The 24,595-nt window shown below is 43.8% G+C and overlaps 1 protein-coding gene across 3 annotated transcripts in view; it reads right to left on the minus strand.

Moving 5' to 3' along the window:
* LOC137379480 (monocarboxylate transporter 2-like) overlaps positions 1–24,595 on the minus strand; it is a 237,364-nt gene that overhangs the window by 171,035 nt on the left and 41,734 nt on the right. For 2 of the 3 annotated variants that reach the window (XM_068050369.1, XM_068050367.1), the window contains exon 2: positions 19,527–19,764. In XM_068050369.1, the coding sequence (XP_067906470.1) occupies positions 19,527–19,737 (211 nt within the window). In that variant the 5' untranslated portion in view covers positions 19,738–19,764. Of the gene's footprint in view, positions 1–19,526; positions 19,765–19,938; positions 20,001–24,595 lie in introns of those variants that run through there. The other variant, XM_068050368.1, reaches the window with a different exon arrangement.

Consider the following 24,595-nt stretch of genomic DNA (forward strand, 5'->3'; position numbering starts at 1 on the left):
GGGGTCTTTCAAAATGCAGCTAAAGCGATTAATAAAGCACTTGCATTTATATGAGTACCTTTCATAACCTTAGGGCGTCCCAAAGCACTTTACAGCAAATGAAGTACTTTTGCAGTGTAGTTACTGTTGTAATGTTGCAGTCAATTGTGCACAGCAAGCTCCCACAACAGCAATGAGATAATGAACAGATAATCTGCTTGAGGGATAGTGCCAGGAATCTTTTGCATCCAACTTAAGAATGCAAATGTCTCATCCAAAAGGCAGCACTTCCAAGAAGCATAACCTACCCCTCAGTAATGCAACGGAGAGTCACCCTTGATTCTGTGCTCAAATAGGGCGGCACAGTGGCGCAGTGGTTAGCACCGCAGCCTCACAGCTCCAGGGACCCGGGTTCGATTCCGGGTACTGCCTGTGTGGAGTTTGCAAGTTCTCCCTGTGTCTGCGTGGGTTTTCTCTGGGTGCTCCGGTTTCCTCCCACAAGCCAAAAGACTTGCAGGTTGATAGGTAAATTGGCCATTATAAATTGTCACTAGTATAGGTAGGTGGTAAGGAAATATAGGGACGGGTGGGGATGTTTGGTAGGAATATGGGATTAGTGTAGGATTAGTATAAATGGGTGGTTGATGTTCGGCACAGACTCGGTGGGCCGAAGGGCCTGTTTCAGTGCTGTATCACTAATGTAATCATAATTGGAGTGGATCTTGAACCCATTAACATTCTAATTGTGGAATTACTGGCAGGTAAGTGCTTCGACAACTCAGACTTTGTTCCTTCCTCAAAAATTCAGAGGGTGTTGCAACAATATGAATTGACACACAATCCTAAAAATTATAGCAATCCTTTCAGGCCTCTCTCATTCCAGTGTTCTATGATTTTAAACTGTTAATTAAAGTAAGCTGGGCAATAGATATTTAGTATGGAATTTGCTGTAACATCACAACTCAAGTGAACAGTATTTTTAATGATCTCTTTAGCCTAGTAACCTGACGTGGTCCTAGTGTTCTGTTGCTGACAAAATAAAAGTCACATCGCATTATGGAAATAACTTGACATAATGCTACCTTTTTGGATAGGGCAAGGTGAAGTAGGATGGAAATGAAGAAAATGAACATTTTTTCCCTCTGCATTGAATGACAATGTTAAGCAATCGGTGTCGCCTGTACACTGGCAAAGAGAAAGGAGTGCCCTAGTAAATATACGCAAACCCCAGCTTCAGAGAAGCATCACTCGCCAGTGTGGCACTGGCATTTCCTAAGCTTACATTATCCAGTTATTGCCCATCGCTACTGAATTATGTTAGATTTAGTGCTATTGTGGTCTTAGTCATGCGGGAAGAAAATTCACTAAGCTAACATTGAAATGAAATATCTCATGGCACCACAGTGAAGAGATGAATTCATTATTCTTCAGGGAGGCAGCTGAAAGAGCAACTAGGAGATTGGCAAGCCTCTTCCTATATAGGTTCTCCTAAACATCCACCATGTCCTGTGATTGACATGCTAGATGGCCAATCTTACAGTCTAAGTCAAAGTCTAAATCTCACCATTGCAGGAAAATCTGGGCCATTATTGTACTGATCAGGAGTGGCGGTATTGCTCATCTTCTTGGTGTCGTGCTCACAAGTTTTTTTATGGCAAAACCAAATGCATTGCAATAGCAACAACATTAATAAATAGCAGGAATTGCAAGATTTTGTTCAATGTCCAAACTCTCAAAACCAATTAGGCTCCGAGGATTAAGAGAGCTATGTATTCTGAGGGTGTCCATAATGAATAATATCTCATTAGTCTCTAACAGTATTGTCTGCTATTTAAAAAGCTATTTACAAATCCTCCAGTGAAAACTGACACCCATTTAAATTTACCAAATCGTGTAGCTACAGCTGACACATTATTTTGTTGCTATTATTTTTAGCGTGGACTTGTAGCATTGTGAAGACAAGCAGAAAATGCCTTAACTCATTTCACTGACAGCCTCATTTATCTCCATCAGAGGCAGCTCTACAATTTACATGTAGACAGGTCAGTCCTGTCAGAAGCCCTTTAGATGGGGTGTCCCAGAGTGCTTCCAACCACAGGGGTAGTTGACAGCAAAGTAGGGGCAACATTTTAAGCTGCCCCACAAACTGACAGACTATGCAGATCAAGAATGACAATCTCAAAGTTGTTGGCTTGCAAGGACCTTTCCCTAGCATCAGTGATAGTCTGCGACTAGACCTGGTGAACCTAAAAACGCAACTAGCCATCAGCTGCGCAAGCACAGGATTCATGTCTGCACATGTCGTGCCATTAAAGTATAACAGTGCAGATTTCAGCAGCAAGAAGAACATTACATAACACAGAGCCATTATCAATAGAATATAAAAAGGACAATGAGAATAGCACCATGGGATCTTTTAAGCCCACCTATAACGGCAGACAGGGCCTCAATTTAACATCTCATTGACAGATGGCACCTCTGATAGTGCAGAACCCTCTCAGTACTTTACTGGAGTATCAGCCTGGGCTATGTGTTCAAGTCTCTAGAGTGGGAATTGAGTCCACAATTTTCTGACTTAGAGGCAAAAGTGCTGCCAACTGAGCCAAGGCTGACCCACATGATATAATGACGTAAATGATGCTCAATTTATCTGACTCTTCTCACTCACCAAACAATAAAAAGTTTGCCAGACAATTTCTTCCTGCATGAAGACACTGCCCCTTTAAAAATTCAGCTTACAATGCAGACTTTGCCAGACGAAAAAGTATGAAGTGGAAATTTGATGAAAACACAAACTCTCCTGGGGGCATGAAATAGATAAAATCAAGTTTCTCATGCAGTCATGGAGTACTTTAAAACTACAAGCACAATAATTTAAACCAGGATCCCAATACATATGCTGAGAGAGATCAAGAGAGCTTGTAAAATATAAATTATTGCAAGTGTGCACATCCATAGAGATCGTGTGACCTAGAAAATCCAACTCAGAAGCTGACTGTCGCCAAAATGTTTTTAAAACAAGGAGGACGATAATACAAACTGTGATTTTAATGCAGGCCCCAACTTATTTATAAAAAAGGGCCTTTAGAGTATCAATTAGTGAAAACTCACAAGTGAATCTGGACAGTGTAACCTCAATAAATTACCATGATTTCTGGCACAAATATTCAGTACTTTGGTGAACAAGGTTGCATGTGAACATGAAATAGAAATGTGTCCAAAATCTGGCCACTTGCATTTCTCCCCCCCCCCCCACTGCTTCATTACATGAATAACTCATTGTTAGGACTGTGATAACATTGGAAGAAGCAAAAACACAGCAAAAGTGAAGCAATAAATACTATAACTGTACGGTCCAATTTAGAAAGTTCATACAAATTCTATATGGCCCTATTGAAGGGGCTCTACTCCTCTTGTCAATGGAGAATTTGCACCATTACCTCTGGCTGGCGTTATTGTTTCCTTCTGCTCTAAATGCCAAATGGTTGAGGCCCTAACAACACAGGAATTCAGAAAGAAGTGGCGGCTGGTGACTTTTTTGACAGGTGAGGCCCAGTTATACATGCCTAACAAAACAAGGGTGTTACCATGGCAACCAAGCTTTTGCACATACGCAGTGTGTTTTATGTACTTCTCCATAGCGACTTTCATCATAATAAAGCAAGGTCAAGAAAAGAAGGGAATGAAAGAGGAGAGGCCTCCGTTTCCCCCCCCCCCCCCCCCCCAGGCCTCCAGTTCTGGTTCCAAGCTAACTGCTCTGTTCACCTCCATCTTGCTCAACCGAGGCCCAATCTGCTGCCAAGAGGTTCAGCATCATCACCCCACACACTTGCATGCCTAACTTGCCTCAGCTGATAAGTGACTCTGGAGGAAGGGGATATGATGACCACACACGAGTTTCTTGGCTTTTGCATTCTATTTCCAATTGCTTCCCCAAGTATTTTAATTTAGGGAGGAGCTGAGAGATGTACTAAACAACCGTCCCATGGAATGGTTTGTGCCACAGGTGGGAGAATACAAACTAGTGGAGATTGAAATGATGTCCTGTAGCACTCATTTAAGACGCAGAAAATGGTGGCTAAGCTCACCTCAGTTTGCCTTGTGCTCAACCCCCTCATTTATACGAATAAATAGATGGGTTAACACTCAAGCAATTTGCTTTACACGTGCTGTAAATAACACTAGTTGTCACAGGAACACAGGAATTGCTAGACGATTAAAGATCAAGGTCCATTGACTTTGCCTTCAACCACATGCTACAATGATAATTGAATTGTTGACTAAGCATAGAAATCTCTATCAATTAGTCTACAACAGATCCAGACATGACACAAAGAAAACCCGAGTGGACAGCTTTGGGAACAATAGGTCCAAAGTTATCTTTTTTCTCCTAAGCATGTGATGTCTCAAGTTGCTCAGATACTGTATCCCAAGATGTTATTTTCTGAAAGACATCCATTTAATTTGCTTTTGAATGAATCAATATTAACTGCACTCGCCATGTCCTTAGGAAACCTGTTCCAAAGAGTGACCAGTTGCTTACTGACGTGTTGTTTCCAAAGATTAGTTTTGAAATTACCCCCTGCAGTTGCAGGCCATGTCCTCTGGTTCTACTGTGCTGGACAAGGTGAAGTAGCTTGTCAAAGCTAACATTATCAAATTGCTTTAGAATCGTAAAAAAAAGCAATCATATCACATCTCATCCTTCTCATTCCCAGTGAGCACATGCTCAATACATAATCACTCCTCATAATCCAATTCCTCCATCCTCTCAATCATATGGTTGCTTGCTTCTGTACCCTTTCAATAGCTGCGAAAGCTGTATTGAGGCGATCAGAACTGTACACCGTATTTTAATAATTTTAACTCAGTGTGAACCTTTTAATTCTTCCCAACGTCTTTCTTCCTAAAAGCAAAATTCTGTGGATGCTGGAAATCTGAAATAAAAAATAGAAAACGTTGGAAATACTCAACAGCTCAAGTAGAGAGGGAGACATAGTGAATGTTTCAGGTTGTCGAAAGGCCATTGATTTGAAACATTAACTCTGTTTCTCTCTCCACAGATGCGGCCTAACCTGCTGAGTATTTTCAGCATTTTCCGCTTTTATATTTGATTTGCTTTATTCACTGCCGACGAGCATTGTTGCGATAGCTTCAATTTATTGTCAATCACGGCTCCCAGATTTCAAAGTCTGCTCCTAAATTTGCAATATCGCAGCAGAAAAAATAGTTCTGAAGATAGCTGAGAAGGTGACAGCGTTAAGAAATTCTTCAGTCCTTCACCTTCCAGGTCTTGTAGCAAACTCAAGCTTTACATTCCAGCGGCATAGCAGCAAGTGTCCAGTTCTTAACTTGCTAGCTTCCAAATAAAAACAGTTACTTACTCTCTTCTCTGCCCTCTCCAACTTCTCCATTTGTCCCCCTCTTTTGACCTTGAGAAACATAACATTCTTTTCCACTGGTCCTGAAAGGAAGTTTTGAATTGTGAGCAAAGAGCAAACAGTGGGCCTAAACAGAAATACTTTTTCACATTGGTGTCCCTAGCTTGGGGTTAGAAAAATAGGAACATAGGAGCAGGAGTAGGCCATTCAGCCCATCAAGCCTGCCCCACCATTCAATATGATCATGGCTGATCATCTAATTCAATGCCTTTTTCCCACACTATCCTCATATCCCTTATGTCATTTGTATTTAGAAATCTGACAATCTCTGCTTTAAACATACTCAATGACTGAGCTTCCACAGCCCTCTGGGGTAGAGAATTCCAAAGATTCACAACCCTCTGAGTAAAGAAATTTCTCCTCATCTCTGTCCTAAGTGGCTTCCCCCTTATTTTGAAATTGTTTCCCCTGTTTCTAGACTCCCCAACCAGGGGAAACATCTTAGCTGTATCTACCCTGTCTATCCCTTAAAGTATTTTGTAGGTTTCGATAAGATCACCTCTCATTCTTCAAAACTCTAGAGAATACAGGCCCAGTTTCCCCAATCTCTCTTCATAGGGCAGTCCTGTCATTCCGGGAACAAGTCTGGTGAACCTTCGTTGCACTCCCTCTATGGCAATAATATCCTTCCTAAGGTAAGGGGACCAAAACTGCACACAGTACTCCAAGTGCGGTCTAACCAAGGTTCCATACAATTAAAGGAAGACTTCACTACTCCTGTACTCAAATCCTCTTGCGATAAAGGCGAACATACTGTTAGCCTTCCTAATTGCTTGCTGCACCTGCATGTTAGCTTTCAGTTACTTATTGACAAGGACACCTTTGTACATCTACACTTTCTAATTTCTTACCTTTTAAGAAATACACTGCACATCTATTCCTCCTACTAAAGTGGATATCCTCACATTTTTCCACATTATATTCCATCTGCCACGTTCTTGCCCACTCACTAAGTCTGCCCAAATCCCCTTGAAGCTGCTTTGCATCTTCCTCACAACACACATTCCCACCTAGTTTTGTGTCATCTGCGAACTTGGATATACTACATTTGGCCCCCATATCCAAATCATTGATATATATAGTGAACAGCTGGGGCCCAGCACTGATCTCTGTGGTACCCCACTACTCACAGCCTGCCAACGTGAGAATGACCTATTTATTCCTACTCTCTGCATTCTGCCTGTTAACCAATCCTTACCTCCTATCCTATGTGCTTTAATTTTGCTAACCAACCTCTTGTGGGGAACGTTATCAAAGCCTTCTGAAAATCTAAGTACACCATGTCCATCGACTCCCCTTTATCAAATCTGGTAGTAACATTCTCAAGAAATTCCAACAGGTTCATCAAACATGATTTCCCATTCATAAATCCATGTTGACTATGCCCAACCAGATCAATATTATCCAAGTGTCCATTTATCACATCCTTTAGAATAGATTCTGGCCTTTTCCCAATGACTGATGTAAGGCTAACAGGTCTGTAATTCCCTGTTTTTTTTCTCTCCCACCCTTCTTAAATAGTGGGGTGACATTGGCAACCTTCCAATCTGCAGGAAGCGCTCCAAAATCTATAGAATTTCGGAAGATGATCACCAATGCATCTACGATCTCCTTAGCTACCTCTTTCAACACTCTGGAATGTAGAATATCAGGTCCTGGGGACTTATCAACATTCAACCCCATTAATTTCTCCAATATAACCTTCTTATTAATACTAATTTCCTTCAATTCCTCATTTCCCCTAATCCCTTGGATCTCTAATTCTAGGAGATTTCTTGTATCTTCCTCAGTGAAGACAGACACGTACTGTGAGCTTATTTCAGAAATGTGCCCATGCACATCACAATTCTCAGATTATGTTGATAAATTTAGATGAAGAAGTGGGAGGAGTTCGTAGCATAAGCACTGGCATGGACCAGTTCAGCCAAATGACCTGTTTCTGTGCAGTACATTCTATGTAATTCTATTAAATTCAATGGACAGAATATCTCAAGGGAGGATACCTGACTTTCCAATGTACATGTCCAGTGTGTAAAATGTTTCTATGGGAGCATCGGAGACAAAATTTATCCCAAAGATATAAAATTGAAAAGCCGTCCTAAACTTGGAAGAGGACAGGCATGGCTTTGGCAAGTTAATAAAATTTGTGTTTATATGAACATCTTTCAAGAGTGTAAGGCTGAAGCATCCTCAACAATCTTCAGCCAGAAGTGCCGAGTGAATGATCGATCTTGGCCTCCTGCTGAAGTCCCCAGCATCACAGATGCCAGTCTTCTTCAGCCAATTAGATTCACTCTGCGTGATATCAAGAAATGACTGAAGGCACTGGATACTGCAAAGGCTATGGGCCCTGACAACATTCCAGCGATAGTACTAAAGACCTGTTCTCCAGAACTAGTCACGTCCCGAGCCAAGCTGTTAGAGTCATAGAGAGATACAGCACTGCAACAGGCCCTTTGGCCACTGAGTCCATGCCAACCATCAACCACCCATTAATACTAATCCTACATTAATCCCATTTCCCTCTCCCATCCCCACAATTCTCCTATCTACACTAGGAGCAATTTACAATGGCCAGTTTACCGATCAACCTGCAAGCCTTTGGCATGTGGGAGGAAACCTGGTAACCCAGAAGGAACACACAGGGTCACAGGGAAAACTTGCGAACTCCACACAGGCAGTACCCAGAAGTGAACCTGGGTTGCTGGAGCTGTGAGGCTGCAGTGCGAACCACTGCACCACTGTGCTGCCCTTCCAGTACAGCTACAACAATGGCATCTACCAGAATGTGGAAAATTGCCCAGGTATGTCCAGTACACAAAAAGCAGGACAATTCCAACCTGGCCAATTACCGCCCCATCAGGCTACTCTCGATCATCAGTAAAGTGATGGAAAGTTTGTCAACAGTGCTACCAAGCGGCCCTTGCTTAGCAAACTCTGCTCAGTAACACTCAGTTTGGGTACCACCAAGGCCACTCAGCTCCTGACCTCATTACAGCCTTGGTTCAAACATGGACAAAAGAGCTGAACTCAAGAGGTGAGATGAGAGTGACTGCCCTTGACATCAAGGCAGCATTTGACTGAGTATGGCATCAAGGAGCCCTAGCAAAACTGGAGTCAATGGGAATCAGGGGAAAACTCTCCGCTGGTTGGAATCATACCTAGCGCAAAGGAAGATGGTTGCAGTTGTTGGAGGTCAATCATCTGAGCTCCTGACATCACTGTAGGAGCTCCTCAGGGTAGTGTCCTAGGCCCAACCATCTTCAGCTGCTTCATCAATGACCTTCCTTCAAACATAAGGTCAGAAGTGGGGATGTCCGCTGATGATTGCACAATGTTCAGCACCATTCATGACTCCTCAGATACTGAAGCAGTCCGTGTAGAAATGCAGCAAGACCTGGACAATATCCAGGCTTGGGCTGATAAGTGGCAAGTAACATTCACGTTGTGTGACAAGTGCCAGGCAATGACCATCTCCAACAAGAGAGAATCGAACCATATCCCCTTGACATTCAATGCCATTCAATCATTGAATCCCCCACTATCAACATCCTGGAGGGTTACCATTGACCAGAAACTGAATTGGAGCAGCCATATAAATACCGTGGTTACCAGAGCAGGTCAAATGCTAGGAATCCTCTGGTGAGTAGTTACTCCTGACTCTCCAAAGCCTGTCCACCATCTACAAGGCACAAGTCAGGAGTGTGATGGAATACTGTTCAATTGCCTGGATGGGTGCAGCCGCAACAACACTCAAGAAGTTTGACACCATCCTGGACAAAGCAGCCCGTTTGATTGGCACCCCACCCACAAACATTCATTCCCTCCACCACCGATGCACTGTGGTAGCAGTGTGTACCATCTACAAGGTGCATTGCAACAACGTACCAAGGCTACTCAGGCAGCACCTTCCAAACCCACGACCTCTACCAACTAGAAGAACAAGGGCAGCAAATACATGGGAACACCACCACCTGCAAGTTCCCCTCCAAGTCACATACCATCCTGACTTGGAACTATATCGTCGTTCCTTCACTGTCGCTGGGTCAAAATTCTGGAACTCCCTTCCTAACAGCACTGTAGGTGTACCTACCACACATGGTCTGCAGCGGTTCAAGAAGGTGGCTCACCACCACCTTCTTGAGGGCAATTAGGGATGGGCAAGAAATGCTGGCCTGGCCTGTGACACCCACATCCCATGAAACGAATAAAAAAAAAATTGTATACATACTTGAAAAAGAAAACATTTGGATATCTCCTTCAAAGTTCTATCACATCCTGAAGACACCACAAAGCTCTTCACATCCCATTAATTACTTTTCAACTATTATGTAGGTCAACATTGTAAGATCCCACCTACACCAAATGAGATAATGTCCTCAAGACCTCCAGGACGTAGGATCATACAGCAGAGGAGGCCGCCAATCGGCCCATCATGTCTGTGCCAGCTGTTTGGAAGACCTATCCAATTAGTCCCACACCCCTGCTCTTTCTTCATGGCTCTTAAAAGTTATTTGGGTTTTGCTGGTTTAAGAAGAAAAAAAGCCTTGCATTTATATAGTTCCTTTCATGAGTTCAGCACATCCCAATGAAGTACCTTTGAAATAATGGCCAAAAATACTGGCGCAGTTGGCGTGCAGTTTCAGGAAGGCCTTCCCAGCACCGGCAATATTAACCAGAGTGGGGGGTAGGGTGGGACAAGAATTCCACACTCCTCCCAATTGAGGCCAATTAAAGTAGTTTATAAGCTCATTAAGAGCTAGTTCACGTTGAAAAAATTTTGAAGGGGACGCATAGGTTACACGCGCTATCGGTTGCAGATCAGCTGAAAGGAGTTGGATACAGAGTGAGAAGCCAGTCATGGCTGCCCCTAAGGAATCACCCCAGCCCCATGAAGGTCATCAGAACAGAGGGGGGCTCACGCTTTGGTAAGGAGGTGCCCTTGGTGCTGCGCAGGTGGTAGTGAGAGTGGGCACTCAGCACTTGGGCATTGAAAGGGGTTGGCACCCCCCAGCATCACGGGCACAGAAATGCAGGCAACAAGGCTACCAACGACAATTGTGGAGCACTTGCCCAGAAGGAAGGTTGCAGCTGGCAATGGGAGTCCAACTGTCAGATTTTGAGCCCAGTGGCAATAAGGAGCAACACCCTCCACAGCAAGGGTGGAACACCGAACAGCAAGAAGGCATGGGAGAGGAAAGAGGGGTAGGAAGGACACAGAGGACATACCCTCAACACAGGATCTACCACTGAAGGCAGAGCTACCTGGAGACGACCGAGACCCAGTGCCACAGGAGACTGTGACTCTCCAGGCTGATGGTCACAAACTGCAACCTCACCAATGAAGACCTTGCACCTCACAGCACTGGTTGCCATGCCCTGCCAGTAGCCGTCAAAGTCACTGTGGCCTTGAACTTCTTCGTTTCTGCTCCTTTCAAGGATCAGCAGCGATCCTTGGTGACATCGCGCAAATGGCAGCACAGCACTGCCTCATGCAGCTCACTGATACACTTTTTGCCAGAGGGGGACAGTACATTCAGTTCACGACAGACGTGGCCTCGCAGGCACAGAAGGCATTGGGTTTCGCCTCCATCACTGGATTCCCCCAGGTGCAGGACATCATCGATTGCACCCGTGTGGCTATCAAGGCACTGACTGACCACCCAGTGAGAATCATCAACAGAGAGGACTTCCACTCCCTCAATGTTCAGCTGGTCTGTGACCACAACAAGAGCTTCCTCCATATGTGCACTCACTTTCATGGCAGCTGCCATGACTCTTTAATCCACCACCAGTCCACGTTGCCTCAGATCTTCACTCCAAATCCCAAAGTACATGGATTGGTCCGAGGGACAAGGCAGATCCCCTCAAGATATGGTTACTCATCCCGCTATGGGAGTCCCAGAGGCATTACAACCAAAACTACCTGCTCACTAGAGCAATGACTGAGCAGGCCACGGGGCTTCCGAAAATGCAAAAAGTCTCTGTAATTCTGGCGGACTGCTGTGTTTTCCTTAACATGGCCCTCCAGACAGGCGTGGACCTTGAGGACGGCGAGGCCCTGGAAGAAGACAGCTCATCAGGAGAAGAACAGGAGCAGGTGGGTGAGAGAGGAGGAAGACGTGGAAGTGGAGGGAGATGATACAGTACAGAGAGGTGTCCCTGCTGCACAACAAGGTGGCCGGGCATGGCTTGAGAGCCTTGTGAGGCGAACGCCTTGTGAAGGTGGCAGCCAATTTCCACACAGCAAGGTGCCACAAACAGCCCTGTGATAATGGCAGGATAATCGGAGTTTGGGATGTTGACTGAAGGATGAATATTGGTCAGGACACTGGGAAGAACTCCGCTACTTTTCTTCGAATTGTGCCTTGGAATTTTTTTACATCCACCTTGGAGAGCAGATGGGGCTTCAGTTTAATGCCTTATGTGAAAGACAGCACCTCAAACAGTGCAGCACTCCCTCATTCAGCTAGATTTTCTGCTCAGGAGTGAGAATTGAACCTATAACCATTTGATGGAGCAGTGAGAGCACTATTCGACGAGCCACAGATGACATTTAACTCATGATTCTTGATTTATACACTCCTGTAAATATTATTAAACATAGTTCGTACCTGCGCAGTCAATTAATACTGCGTGGCCCAGATTTTGGGGTGGGTAAGTACAAAAGTCGATTTTGTAAGATCAAGAGACCCTCTTTGTATAAAAAATTTGTACTCGTATTCTATCCTTGAGCATAAGATGATCTGCTAGATCCTCTTTGTATAAAAAATTTGTACTCGTATTCTATCCTTGAGCATAAGATGATCTGCCAGATTTTGCTAATGATGAGGCTAATAGCTGTCTTATTTATGTGGAAATGGCACAGCAACTCCAGGCAAGGAGCACATGTGCATTTAAATGCGGGTATCCAAAAGTTGCTGTCCCAGTTGCACCCTTTCACCATTAGCTTCGTATAAACAGCATCTCGCTGTCTGCCCCACCATTGAAAGGCATGAAGTTGTATTTGCACAATAGATATGAACTAAACTCACCACAGAAAGTTAAGTCTTATCATTAAAAGGACACTTACATTTGCAATGGCGTGATAATCGTTAATTCCTGCCAATCAACCACTGTCGCACTGAAAATTAACTACTGCAAGTCTGGAGTCTCATTTCTTCAGGTATTGATTGTTTAAGACTTTAAAAATGTAACCTTTTTTTTTTAACTTTTCCTCTTTTTCTCTCTCTTTTGATCCAATATTTTTTTCCCTTTATTTCTCTTTCTGTGCCTGATTTGACACTAAATTCACCCACTCTTAGGGCTGACGTTTTCCAGCCTCGGTGGGGAGTTTCAATAACGGTGGGACACACGCACAAGATGTACTCCGCGGAGCCGCCACGCTACATGAATGGTGCGGACCGCACCCCTGATGTCGTGGAGGGGCCAGACATTCTGTCCCTGGCAACAGCATCCGGTGCCACTGAACAGGCGCCCGTGCCATTATTAAAGGGCTTCAAGCCCTTACATTTAACTTTCATTTTTAAGGGAGCAATCATGAAAAATTTAATTTGAAAAATTTAATAAATGATTCAAGCTCCTCTCTGACCCCACCAATGATTAAACACTTTATTAATTGCCCTCTCCCCCCCCAAAAAAACTTACCTTGCGATCCCGACCTTTCCCCTGCCGAACTTTATTAACTTTCACCTTCAACCCCTTTCCACCATCTCCTCCACTAATTGCAATAGTTTTCCCCGCTCACCCCACTCCCCCACCCCCTTACCCTGAAAACCTACCTCCACCACCCCCCCCCCCCCACCACCTCACTCCACCAGTGCCCCGTACTGGAGCTCCAGTCAGAGATCCAAAGGCGCAAGAGTCCCGGCAACCGGCTGGAATATGGCAGTGGGATGGCTGACGGGAACAGGTAGATAATTAACATATTTAAATCTTGCTTCTATTGCTGAGCGACGGGGTCCGCCACGAAGCCTCGTCACCACCGGTGATATGGGGTGGGGCCTTCCTGGCGTCGAGGTCCCTAGCGGGCCTCTGCCAGAGGCATTTTACAGGCCCACCCCCCGCCATGAACTCCGACGTCGGGGGGTTTGGTAAAATCCAGTCCTTAATTCTTTCTCAGTCCTTGGGCTGGATTTTACCAGCCCTCTGGAGATGGGCTGGGAGGTGGGAGGCCTCATAAAATGCCAGTGGAATGTGTTGGGAGGGGAGCCCTTGTGTTGATTATTTTTCATCCTTCTGATTGGTTAAGGAGGTACACAGTTGCTTGCCCTATTCGCTTAGGTCCCAAATGCTCTGGCCAGAATTTTGCCAAATCACAGGTTGTCCTACCACTGGGACCAAAAGTGGGTCCCAAGCGAGCATGGACAGAGGGCAGGACACCAGGAAGGATATTACAGGCAGTTGCCAACTAAGAAGCTTCCGCTGGGACCGACGCCCAATTAAGGATGGAAGAGGGCCAACAGCTCGGCGACCTTGGCAGCGCCAACGATAGAGGTGACCACTGCTGAGGCTGCAGGAAAAAGGAGGAGGTGCCTCCATGTTGTGGCACCCTCGAAGGCCAGGTAAGGAATATTATTTAATGTGTCGGGGCCAGGCAGGCAGGCCCTGACAATCGGAAGCGGCAGCGTCAGAGCTGCAGGGGCAGCCATTGCCACTAGGGAGGCCCCTCCATGGGCCATGGAGCAACCATAAAGGAAGGTCACTTTTCCGTCCCAGGAATCAACTGGTAGGTCGGCACGATCTACCTGGCAGTCTCTCCATGTGGCAGGGGCCCATCCTGACGCCGGTAAAATGCCGGCGGGGGTGGGAAGTGGCTATTAATTGGCCAATTAATTGGTTTAATTGGCCACATGCCTCCAGTCGGCGGGTGGCTGCATTGAGGCCTTTCCCACTGCTAAGAATTTCGTGTGGTGGCAGGAAGACATCGGGCTTCCCTTCCCCCATCTTTCGCCACCATTTTACAAGGCTGCCCACTGCCCAGAACATCTCCAGAGAACTGATAAAATCCAACCCTCTATTTCTCACGTTATCAGGGAGTGTGCATAATGTAGACAGACAAGGTGTGCAAGTGAGAGAGACAGACAGGGAGTGTGTGTGAGGGAGATAGATGGGGAGTGTGTGTGAGGGAGACAGACAGGGAGTGCACGTGAGGGAGACATGGGGAGTGTGTGTGAGGGAGACAGACAGGGAGAGTGTGTGAGGGAGACAGACAGGGAGTGCATGTGAGGGAGATAGGGAGTGTGAGTGAATGAGATAGTCGGGGACTGTGTGTGAGAGACAGACAGGGAATGTATGTGAGGGAGACAGATGGGGAGTGTGTGTGAGGGAGGCAGACAGGGACTGCGTGTGAGGGAGACCAGAATTGCACGCAATATTCTAAGTGTGGCCTAACTAAGCTTCTGTACAGCTGCAACATGACTTGCCAATTTTTATACTCGATGCCCCGTCCGATGAAGGCAAGCATGCCGTATGCCTTCTTGACTACCTTATCCACCTGCATTGCCACTTTCAAAGATAAGTCTCATATGCCACAAGTAAAAACATTAGATAACATCAAAATTAGTTATACAGGATATAGATTATAAAATTTGCATGTACAGAAGCTTAAGAGTCCAAATATCATTTTGGTGGTTTGACAACCCTTCCAGATCTGGTTATGGTATAACATTCTGGGGATGTGGATTTCACCTTTGCCTGTTTTTGATTTGCGGGCATGTTGTCAATGTGTTGGTTGTTGTACTCCTGTGATTTCTGGCTGCCTCTTTGGAGCCAGATGTCTTGCACAGGTGGGCCCAGTGTGCTTTTGCACTGCACACCTTGCACAGATCTTGAAATGCAGGACAACTTTGCAGTAAGTGGGACAAACCACACTTACCACACAGCTTGCTTGCTCTTTTTGACCTAGTTATTGTGTCGATAGTGTTGGCTTAACCTAGTGCTTGCAGATGCTGTTGTCCAGCTACAATGGCTTCATATTTCCTGCCACCTTCTAGCAGTGCATCAATGCTGTGACCTTTCTTTTTCCCCAAGAGGTCTTTCTGAAACACTTCAATGGGTGTTGAGACCATCGACTGTGGCATTAGTCGCTATGACAGCTCCATTTCTGAAAAATCACATTTGTTGTCCTTATTACGGCATCTACTGATGAACTGATCTATTGATTCCGGTGGCGGTTGCCTGTAGGACATCAATTCTAGGCAGTGAATTCTAAAATTCACTCTTAATTGAAGCTGATCTTCTAGCACATTCTATAGCTTTGTGGGATCTTTCTGGTCATCGTCAGATAACCTAGAGGTATTGATTCTGTATAATCCCTCATTTGCAAATGCTGTCAATATTTTTACAGCCTGCTTCTCTGATTCTACAATCATTTGGTCTGTGAAGCATAACTTCATTCTTTTTTTAAAAAGTTTGAACTCAGATAGGTTATCACTGCCCTTCCAGTTCATGCTGGGAAATTTGGTATCCATATTTCTGCTGCTCTTTTGTTTTCTGCTCTTTATTTAACTTTGTTCTATTCACTCTGCGCTTTTTCCCCTTTAAGAAACTCTCTGTATTTAGACTAGCTTCCGGGATGGAGAGTAACAGGTGTTTGACAGTGTTCTGTGTTTATCTTGCTTGCAGCATTTAAGCTTGTCTGTTTACTCAGTTGTTCAATAGGTAGACCAATTGCTTTTTTTAAGAGTTTGTTTATGTTCTTCACGCTCAGTGGTTTAATGATTCTTTTAAACTTTAGCAGCATGAATGGAGACTCTGCAATATTCAGGGTTTTCCTGCACTTTTTGCTATCGGATGCCTCCTGTAATAGCGCCAACCTCAATCAGTCTGGGAGAGGAGTTGGGTCCATGAAGGCTTTAGAAAAAAATCAATCTCTTAAGCACATCAAGGCTTTTTTTTAAACCAGTACCCCTGGATCGTCAGCACAATGACTCTCCCGATTGCAGGAATTTATTTGCAGTCTATTGTTCTAAGCTATGTCTTCTACAGCTGGAGGTAGGTCCTTTCTTCTTTTCTCTTTTTAGGTTAGTATTTCTTTCCAACTTTCTTTCTAGTGGCTGGAGGAAGGGTCATTCCTTCCTGTGGTCTTCAAACTTAGACTTTGTCTTTTCACCACAGCTGCCATCATATAATGAGTTCTTTTTGTTGTCTGATGCAACATAAGTGAGATGCGTGGAGTCCAGTTTATTAACAGCTAAACTATTATATATAGTACAGAGCAAACTATCTATAGAACCTTCATCTGGGTGTTTCAGTTGCAGAGTGATTCTGGCTCTGAGTCACATGACTACATCCTGGTACTTAGCTCATTAGCATACTGAGATCTTAAAGGGACATTAGTCTTAAGGTAATTATACAATTATACAGAGGGGAACTTGCAGATAGTGGTGTTCACCAAGGGCAGCAAACACATGGGGATGTGGCGGGTTTAGAAGGTGCAATCAAAGGAACCTTGGCAAGTTGCTGCACTGCATCGTGCAGGTGGCACACACTGCTGTCATTGCGCACTGGTGATGGAGGGAATGACTTCTTAAGATGGTGGATCAGGTAGGTAGATCCTTTCTTGTTGGAGATGGTCATTGCCTGGCACTTCCAAACCTGTGAACTCTACCACCGAGAAGAACAAGGGCACCAAACACATGGGAACACCACCTCCAAGTTCCCCTCCAAGCCACACACCATCCTGACTTAGAACTACATCGCCGTTCCTTCACTGTCGCTGGGTCAAATACCTGGAATGCCCTTCCTATCAGGACTATAGCTGTACCTATACCACATGGACTGCAACAGTTCAAGAAAGCGGGTCACCACTATCTTCTCAGGGGCAATTAAAGATAGGCCATAAATGCTGGCCTTGCCTGCGCACTCACATCCCACGAATGCATGGAAACAAAAATCATTTTCTCTGGATAACCAGGGATTTGGAACAAATTCATCCTCATCAGTCTCACCCACATCCCAAAGACCTCGATCCTAAAATTCCATATTTACAGGCTTCACCTTAACTTCATTGAAAAACTAGCACAAATACTAGACAAATAATTTGAAGAGCTGTTTATACCACTTTTAGAGGAGTTTCACCCGTCTCCCATACAAGTTACAGTAGGAGATTGAACAAACCCTACTGAAATAGAATCCTCTGGTTTTAATTCCATCAGCTAGCCTGTTTTCATTTTATAGAACTTCTGTAATAAAGAATAAATAGCAATGGATTTAACCCATGAGGAAATGCATTACCCAATATAATGTTGTAACAACAGCCGACTTTCGGTTTACCTAATGGCACTCACAAATCAACCCCTTTTCCTGCCTGTGTACCAGCTGTGTTAGATAAAGAAAATGTAGCAGTGCTCCATTCCCAATCTGTTCTCTCAAACTGTTTGGTGCATTTACAGTACTTTGTTCTAAATTAAACAAGTTTAATTATACATTTGCCACTATTTGACCTTGATGGAATACACGAGATGCTTCTGCCCAAATTCCAACCAGTAAATGTACGCATGTGACAAATATAAAGCTGGCCAGGTAAAGCTGGATGCAATGGATAATTTAACAATGAACTTATCAAACACTTCACCTAAGTTAAAATGTAACCCATACACCAAATAAAGTGCCAACATACATCACATAAACCAGCAGTAAAACTGGGTAATCATTACCAATTAAATCCTTTCTTCTTGACATATATAACTGATAGCTGACAGAAATTCCTTCCCATGTTGTTGAAAGCAATAAAATTGCAAAGAATTACATAGAATGCACAGTACAGAAATAGGCCACTTGGCCAAATGGTCCATACAGGTGTTTATGCTCCAGACAAACCTCCTCCAACCCACTTCATCTAACCCAATCAGCATAACTTTCTATCTTTTGCACCCTCATGTGGTTATCTAGCTTCCCCTAAAGTGTATCCATGCCTGATAAATAAGAGTATCTTTGTGCTGAGTAACTAAATGTAATGGGGGGCACAATAAATAGGCCTTGGGGAAAAGACTTGTTTAAGATACCCTAGTTTTTACCATCAAGAGAGTTCTTCAATTGTAGATTGAATGGTATCAATGCCTGAGGTGTGGCTAGATAGATAATGTATATTGAAGCACGTATCCCACTAAGGCTATATTCTGAAAAAGGCAATTGCATGACCAAGTTGTAATGCACAATTCTAGCAACTTCTGAAAACTTGCTTTGTTTCTCGGGAAAAATCCACGCAGGCCAAAAACGTGAAAACTCCACAACGTACCTGTATAGTCGGGATGAGGACTCATCCTGGCTGGGGATGGGAAAAATGATGCCCAGTGCGACATGCCATTGGTGATGGCCAGTGGGACAAGCCGCTGAGGAGAGCTAGTAGGGTAAGCTGTTGGGGATGGCAGGTCCAGCGTTGCTGCTGTCAGTATCCAGGATAATGCCATCTCCTGAGATAATTCTCCATGCTGCTTTATCCACCCAATGTTGCTCCCACCACAGACCAGACTGCTAATGGTGACAACTCAGTAAAAGCAAAAGCCAAATTAATGCCAGGTGAATCTGATAGAACATAACGAGAGCAACATTATTAGTTACTAGAAAAGCTAACAGAAAAGCGTGTGCACAGTAGAATTTGAGAAGTTGCTGCACTCATGATTCAGAAAGCACTAAACTGAACCAAGCAAAGAAACTCATTGAAAATGAAAGAGGAGTCCACACCTACCCTCATTGTTGCCTTACAAGCTGCAGCTTCAAACCGATTCTGAATTTGCATGAAGAACAACCTAGCCCAACCTCCAGGAGTAGCATTCTGATATCATAAATGCTAAACGTGCTCAAGATGTGAAATTACTTTAAAACTACATAAGTTGTATATGTATTGTTCATACATCAGTGCATTAAATTGACATATCTTTGCTCAAATTCACTCCATGTTATTTTTTGTTCTCTGAATGAACTACTATGTTAAAGGTGCTGTATAAATGCAAGTAGTTGTTGTCAGATGTGCATCCTTTCTATAATTTCAGAACATGCATATATGTATTCCAGCACATATATCAAGTAATTTTCCTTTCATGGTGGAAACACTTGTTGCAAACTAGTTGCAACATTCAATGTAGTAGAAGTTTATCATCCTACCTCCAGCATACATAACAGCCAGCGTTGTTGAAGAGATCCATGCAATCTGGCTGTAAGAGGTGTCAAAGATATCCTGAATCTCCTTAAAGAGCACAGTTATGGCTTTGGGAAATGCGTAAGAAAATCCAATTGAGATGAAAGCTCCAACGACCACAGCCCATCCCCAACCACCATCTGGGGGGATATATTCTTGGGACGGTGTTGGTGGCATCTTAGACTTCTTCTTGTTCTTGGTTAACTGGAGAAGCAAAACAAAAATAATTTTTTAAAGTTGTAAACTAAGAAAATGTTAAACCAAATCCTGTTTATCTTGTCTAGAAGTTAAGCAAATGAGCTCTTCTAGAAGCTCAAGAGGCTTCCTTGAGATAGCCTTTCAAGGGTAGTTTTTTGTTCATCGTTATTAACTGTATACCTGATTTGAGGCTGTTTAAATGCAGGGAGTATAATAATAACATGAAAAGCAGACTGGTATTTTCAGCTTGGCACAATTCAATATAAACACACACAGAGTAGGAGGAGTCATACAACGTCAGTCAAGGGATTATCTCACTGCACATGCCATGACTTAAATCACTGAAGTAATTGCATTCTCAACAACTTGGCCCATTCAGGAAATCACTGCTGAAAATTATGTGAGCACAACTTTCGGAGATGCAACAGAGAAAATCAAATGGGAACAAAAACTGCAGTGCCAGCCAATTTAAACTAGCCCTGGATTAATCAGTGCTTTGGGCAAACAATTTAATCTCTCCTTTTAACTCCAGGTGAATTAGAGCAGTGAGGCTTGAGATGAAATCTTTAGACACGTGCGATTTTCACTTCAAAGTTAAATAAAGAAATATAGCCAAGTGACATGTGCTGGAGTTTCAATATAAACCGTGACCTAACATCCAATAGGACAGAACAGTAACTTAGTCACAAGGTCAGCCAGAAAAGAAGCCCAGTAGAGAAAAGATAACACATTGTTTTAATGCAACAGCACATTCATTTCCATGAGGTTCCAATCAATACAACTCTGGCTGATCTCATTACCTCACACACACTTATGAATATGCTACAGTCACCAGCTGTCTGCTCATGCTCATTAACAAAATTACATGTTGCCAAATGATATCAAGCCCTGTTAGAGGTGACCTTCCTCAGCAATGTTCAAGGTCTCACTGCAGTTTGTTCACCACCGATCCTACAGGAGCTGGGATTCACCTTGGGAGTCAAACGTGTCATTGCACAGGCTTGACAAACTTATTTTGCTTGGCTCAAACCATTGCTGAGCTCAAAATTTAAAATGGCTATAGATTCTGGCGACATAAATAAACTGTGTTTCACCCTCCTCTGCTTGCTTTCCTCCTCCTTTTCCTGAAGGTAATGACTCCTGCCCTCCAAAGATGTCAATCAAATCTTCATGTGTGAGCCCAAAGGAAAGTGAGGTATCACAGCCGCATCCACAGGGCATATTTTTCCGAATGGGATTAATGATGGCAATAAGAAACAGGAGCCTGAACTGTTTTGTTTAGTCCTCAGGAACAGGAGTTGGCCAGTTAGCCCCTCAAGCCTGTTCCACCTTTCAATGAAATCATGACTGATCTGTGGCCTAACTCCAAATATCCGTCTTTGCTCCATATGCCTTAATACCCTTGGTTAACAAAAATCTATCAGATTGAAAATTAACATTTAACCTAGCACTGACTGCCAATTGCCAAAGATAGTTCCAAACTTCTACCACACTTTCTGGGTAGAAGTGTTCCTTAACTTCATTCCTGAAAAGTCTGGCTTTAATTTTTAGGCTATGCCCCGTAGTTCTAGACTTCCCAACCTGTGCAAATAGTTCTTACTATCTACGCTATCTGTTCTCCTTAACATCTTGAACATATCGATTGAAGTACCCCAACCTTCTAAATTACAAGGAATATAACCTTGGTTTGTGTAATCTCGCTTTGTAATTTAATTCTTGGAGTCCAGGGGCTTACTTTTTAGGCCTCGTTGGGGCCAGAATTGGAGGTTGGTGAGCGCTAAAAATAGCACCAGTATCCTGAATGGCAGTTCCCTGGCTCCAGCTTGCCCCCGGGCCATTTTTGCAGAGGCAGGATTGGGGGAGGGGAGGGCAGCAGGGCTGCCTAGAAGCCCTTCCTGCCTGCCTGGGTGCAGCAGCAGCCGTAGGCCACCCTGTAGAGGGGCCTGACTGCAAAAGCCATTTCCTTAGTTTAAGTTTCAAAAAGTTGGAGAAAGGCCACCTCTCTCATCTTGAAGCACCCTCTCTCTTACTTACCTTCCATTGCATCCTGTTGCTCCTTTCCAGCTGGAAGACCTCTGATTAGCCCTCCAGCTTAGACGGGTTGTCTGCCATCCTTAATTGGACAGTGAGCCCACCCTCTGGCCTTTAATTGGCTGTCCCAGAGAAAATCACAATGAGTGACTATTTCCCCACATAGTTTTGGCTTCTGACTCACATTTCAGCCTGACAACAGGGTTCAGAAGCCCTCAGGAAAATCCTGCCCCAGGTCTCAGTCTCTAAATCCACACTGCACTCCCTCTAAGGCCAATATATCCATTCTAAGGTGTGCTTCCCAGAACAGCTCACAGTACTCCAGGTGTGCTCGAACCAGAGATCTGTACAGCTGTAGCATAACTTCTACTCCCTTGTATTCTATTCCTCTAGATATACCCATTCCCAGCCCAGAGAAAACTGAAGACTACCATAGTACCCCCACCAGCATCTCAGCTGATATCAACTAATTGAGTGGTCTTTCCTGGTCTTTGTGGCTTAGTACACACACCATTTTATGGTGCAGTTAGTAAATATACTTTTTAAACAGAATTCCACAAGGAAATATTTATTAACTGTGTCATTATTTGCCCCATTTAGTAAGGTAGGCTAAATTTTTGATTACGATCAGATAGGATAAAACTGAGAGTTTGCCTCCTTCAAACAATGGCAAAAGAGGCCAGCACAGTACGCTATCAAATACCTAAATATAATATAGAACATATCAGATTCTTTCCTGTGCTTTTTACCCTGTACCCAAACTGCATATTGTAAAAGATGCTGCATTTACAAATATAAGTCCAATCCAAATCATGATACAATGCAGCAAAAAGAAACTCCAATTATCTGAATAATCTGACCTTTTCTTTGAAAACCTGCCGATTCCAACCATAGTGTATCCTGGTTGTTGCACTCAAGCTTCTTGCAGTCAAACAGTGCCTCAATGTAGTAAATGGTTCAATGCAATTCACAAAGTTAGAACAGGCAACAAACTGTAGCAGGAGAAGAATAGGGGGAAGGGACAAAAAGTGGAGTCGCAGAAGTAGCTTTTGAGGAAGCTTTTCAAAGCATGAACTGAGGTAGCAAGGAAGCACAGTAGAGAGACAACGCCTGTATCAAAGTTCTGTATAACTATGGTACAATGTGATCACAGATTAGATTACAGATTATTACACAGGGATGGTCTTGATTGACACACACAATAAAGATAAGCGGAGTTAGCGTGAATTCTGTAGTCACCTCACCTAAAATCTGAGAAGGCAGTTATTCCCTGAAATCTGTTCAGATCTGTCTTTCAGTAGCTGAGGGGCATTCAGTTTCATTATCAGAAAACATGTCAGTAAGTTAGTTTTCTAAAAGTACAGTAATTCTATCTTGAAAGCAATAATTAGTTAAATCATTTGAGCATAAGACTGAAGGGGAGAAACTGCAGAGGGTGTATCTGTACTTACCAATGAAAACTACCTGGCAGGTAAGCATTTTTTTATTGACTGACACAAAGAGCTTAGTTTGATTCTGTAATAACTACACCCAAAGCTAATTACAAAAACTAGATTAAGAGATATCAAATTCAATTGCAAAGAGGCCGAGATAACATTTACCAACAAATTTGACCTCCAATTCAATGTTGAGATGTGGCTTAAAGTTATTTCAAAGTCAAAAATAACAGTGCTGAACCTTTTGGGAGACCAATATTATTTATCCGTGCACTAGCAGTTTTGTATTGTCAACTGCAGGATGTATTGTATTTTGTAGCAGTGCACTGGCATGTACTTTGTAATTGGATGTATACATGTATCTGTGTTTATATATGTATGTGTATGTATTTTTTTTTATTCATTCATGGGATGTGGGCATTGCTGGACAGGCCAGCATTTATTGCCCATCCCTAACTGACCTTGAGAAGGTGGTGGTGAGCTGCCTTCTTGAACTGCTGCAGTCCTTTTGGGGTAGGTATACCCACAGTGCTGTTAGGAAGGGAGTTCCAGGATTTTGACCCAGCGACAGTGAAGGAACGGCGGTATAGTTCCAAGTCAGGATGGTGTGTGACTTGGAGGGGAACTTGCACGTGGTGGTGTTCCCATGTATTTGCTGCCCTTGTCCTTCTAGTTGGTAGAGGTCGCGGGTTTGGAAGGTGCTGTCGAAGGAGCCTTGGTGCATTGCTGCAGTGTATCTTGTAGATAGTACACACTGCTGCCACTGTGCGCTGGTGGTGGAGGGAGTGAATGTTTGTAGATGGGGTGCCAATCAAGCGGGCTGCTTTGTCCTGGATGGTGTCGAGCTTCTTGAGTGTTGTTGCAGCTGCACCCATCCAGGCAAGTGGAGAGTATTCCATCACACTCCTGACTTGTGCCTTGTAGATGATGGACAGGCTTTGGGGAGTCAGGAGGTGAGTTATTCGCCTCAGGATTCCTAGCCTCTGACCTGCTCTTGTAGCCATGGTATTTCTATGGCTACTCCAGTTCAGTGTCTGGTCAATGGTAGCCCCTGGGATATTGATAGTGGGGGATTCAGTGATGGTAATGCCGTTGAATGTCAAGGGGAGATGGTTAGATTCTCTCTTGTTGGAGATGGTCATTGCCTGGCACTTGTGTGGCACAAATGTTACTTGCCACTTATCAGCCCAAGCCTGGATATTGTCCAGGTCTTGCTGCATTTCTACACGGACTGCTTCAGTATCAGAGGAGTCACGAATGGTGCTGAACATTGTACAATCATCAGTGAACATCCCCACTTCTGACCTTATGATTGAAAGAAGGTCATTGATGAAGCAGCTGAAGATGGTTGGTCCTCGGACACTACCCTG

This window comes from Heterodontus francisci, chromosome 18 (genome assembly GCF_036365525.1).
Source record: "Heterodontus francisci isolate sHetFra1 chromosome 18, sHetFra1.hap1, whole genome shotgun sequence".
NCBI classification, from domain to species: Eukaryota; Metazoa; Chordata; class Chondrichthyes; order Heterodontiformes; family Heterodontidae; genus Heterodontus; species Heterodontus francisci.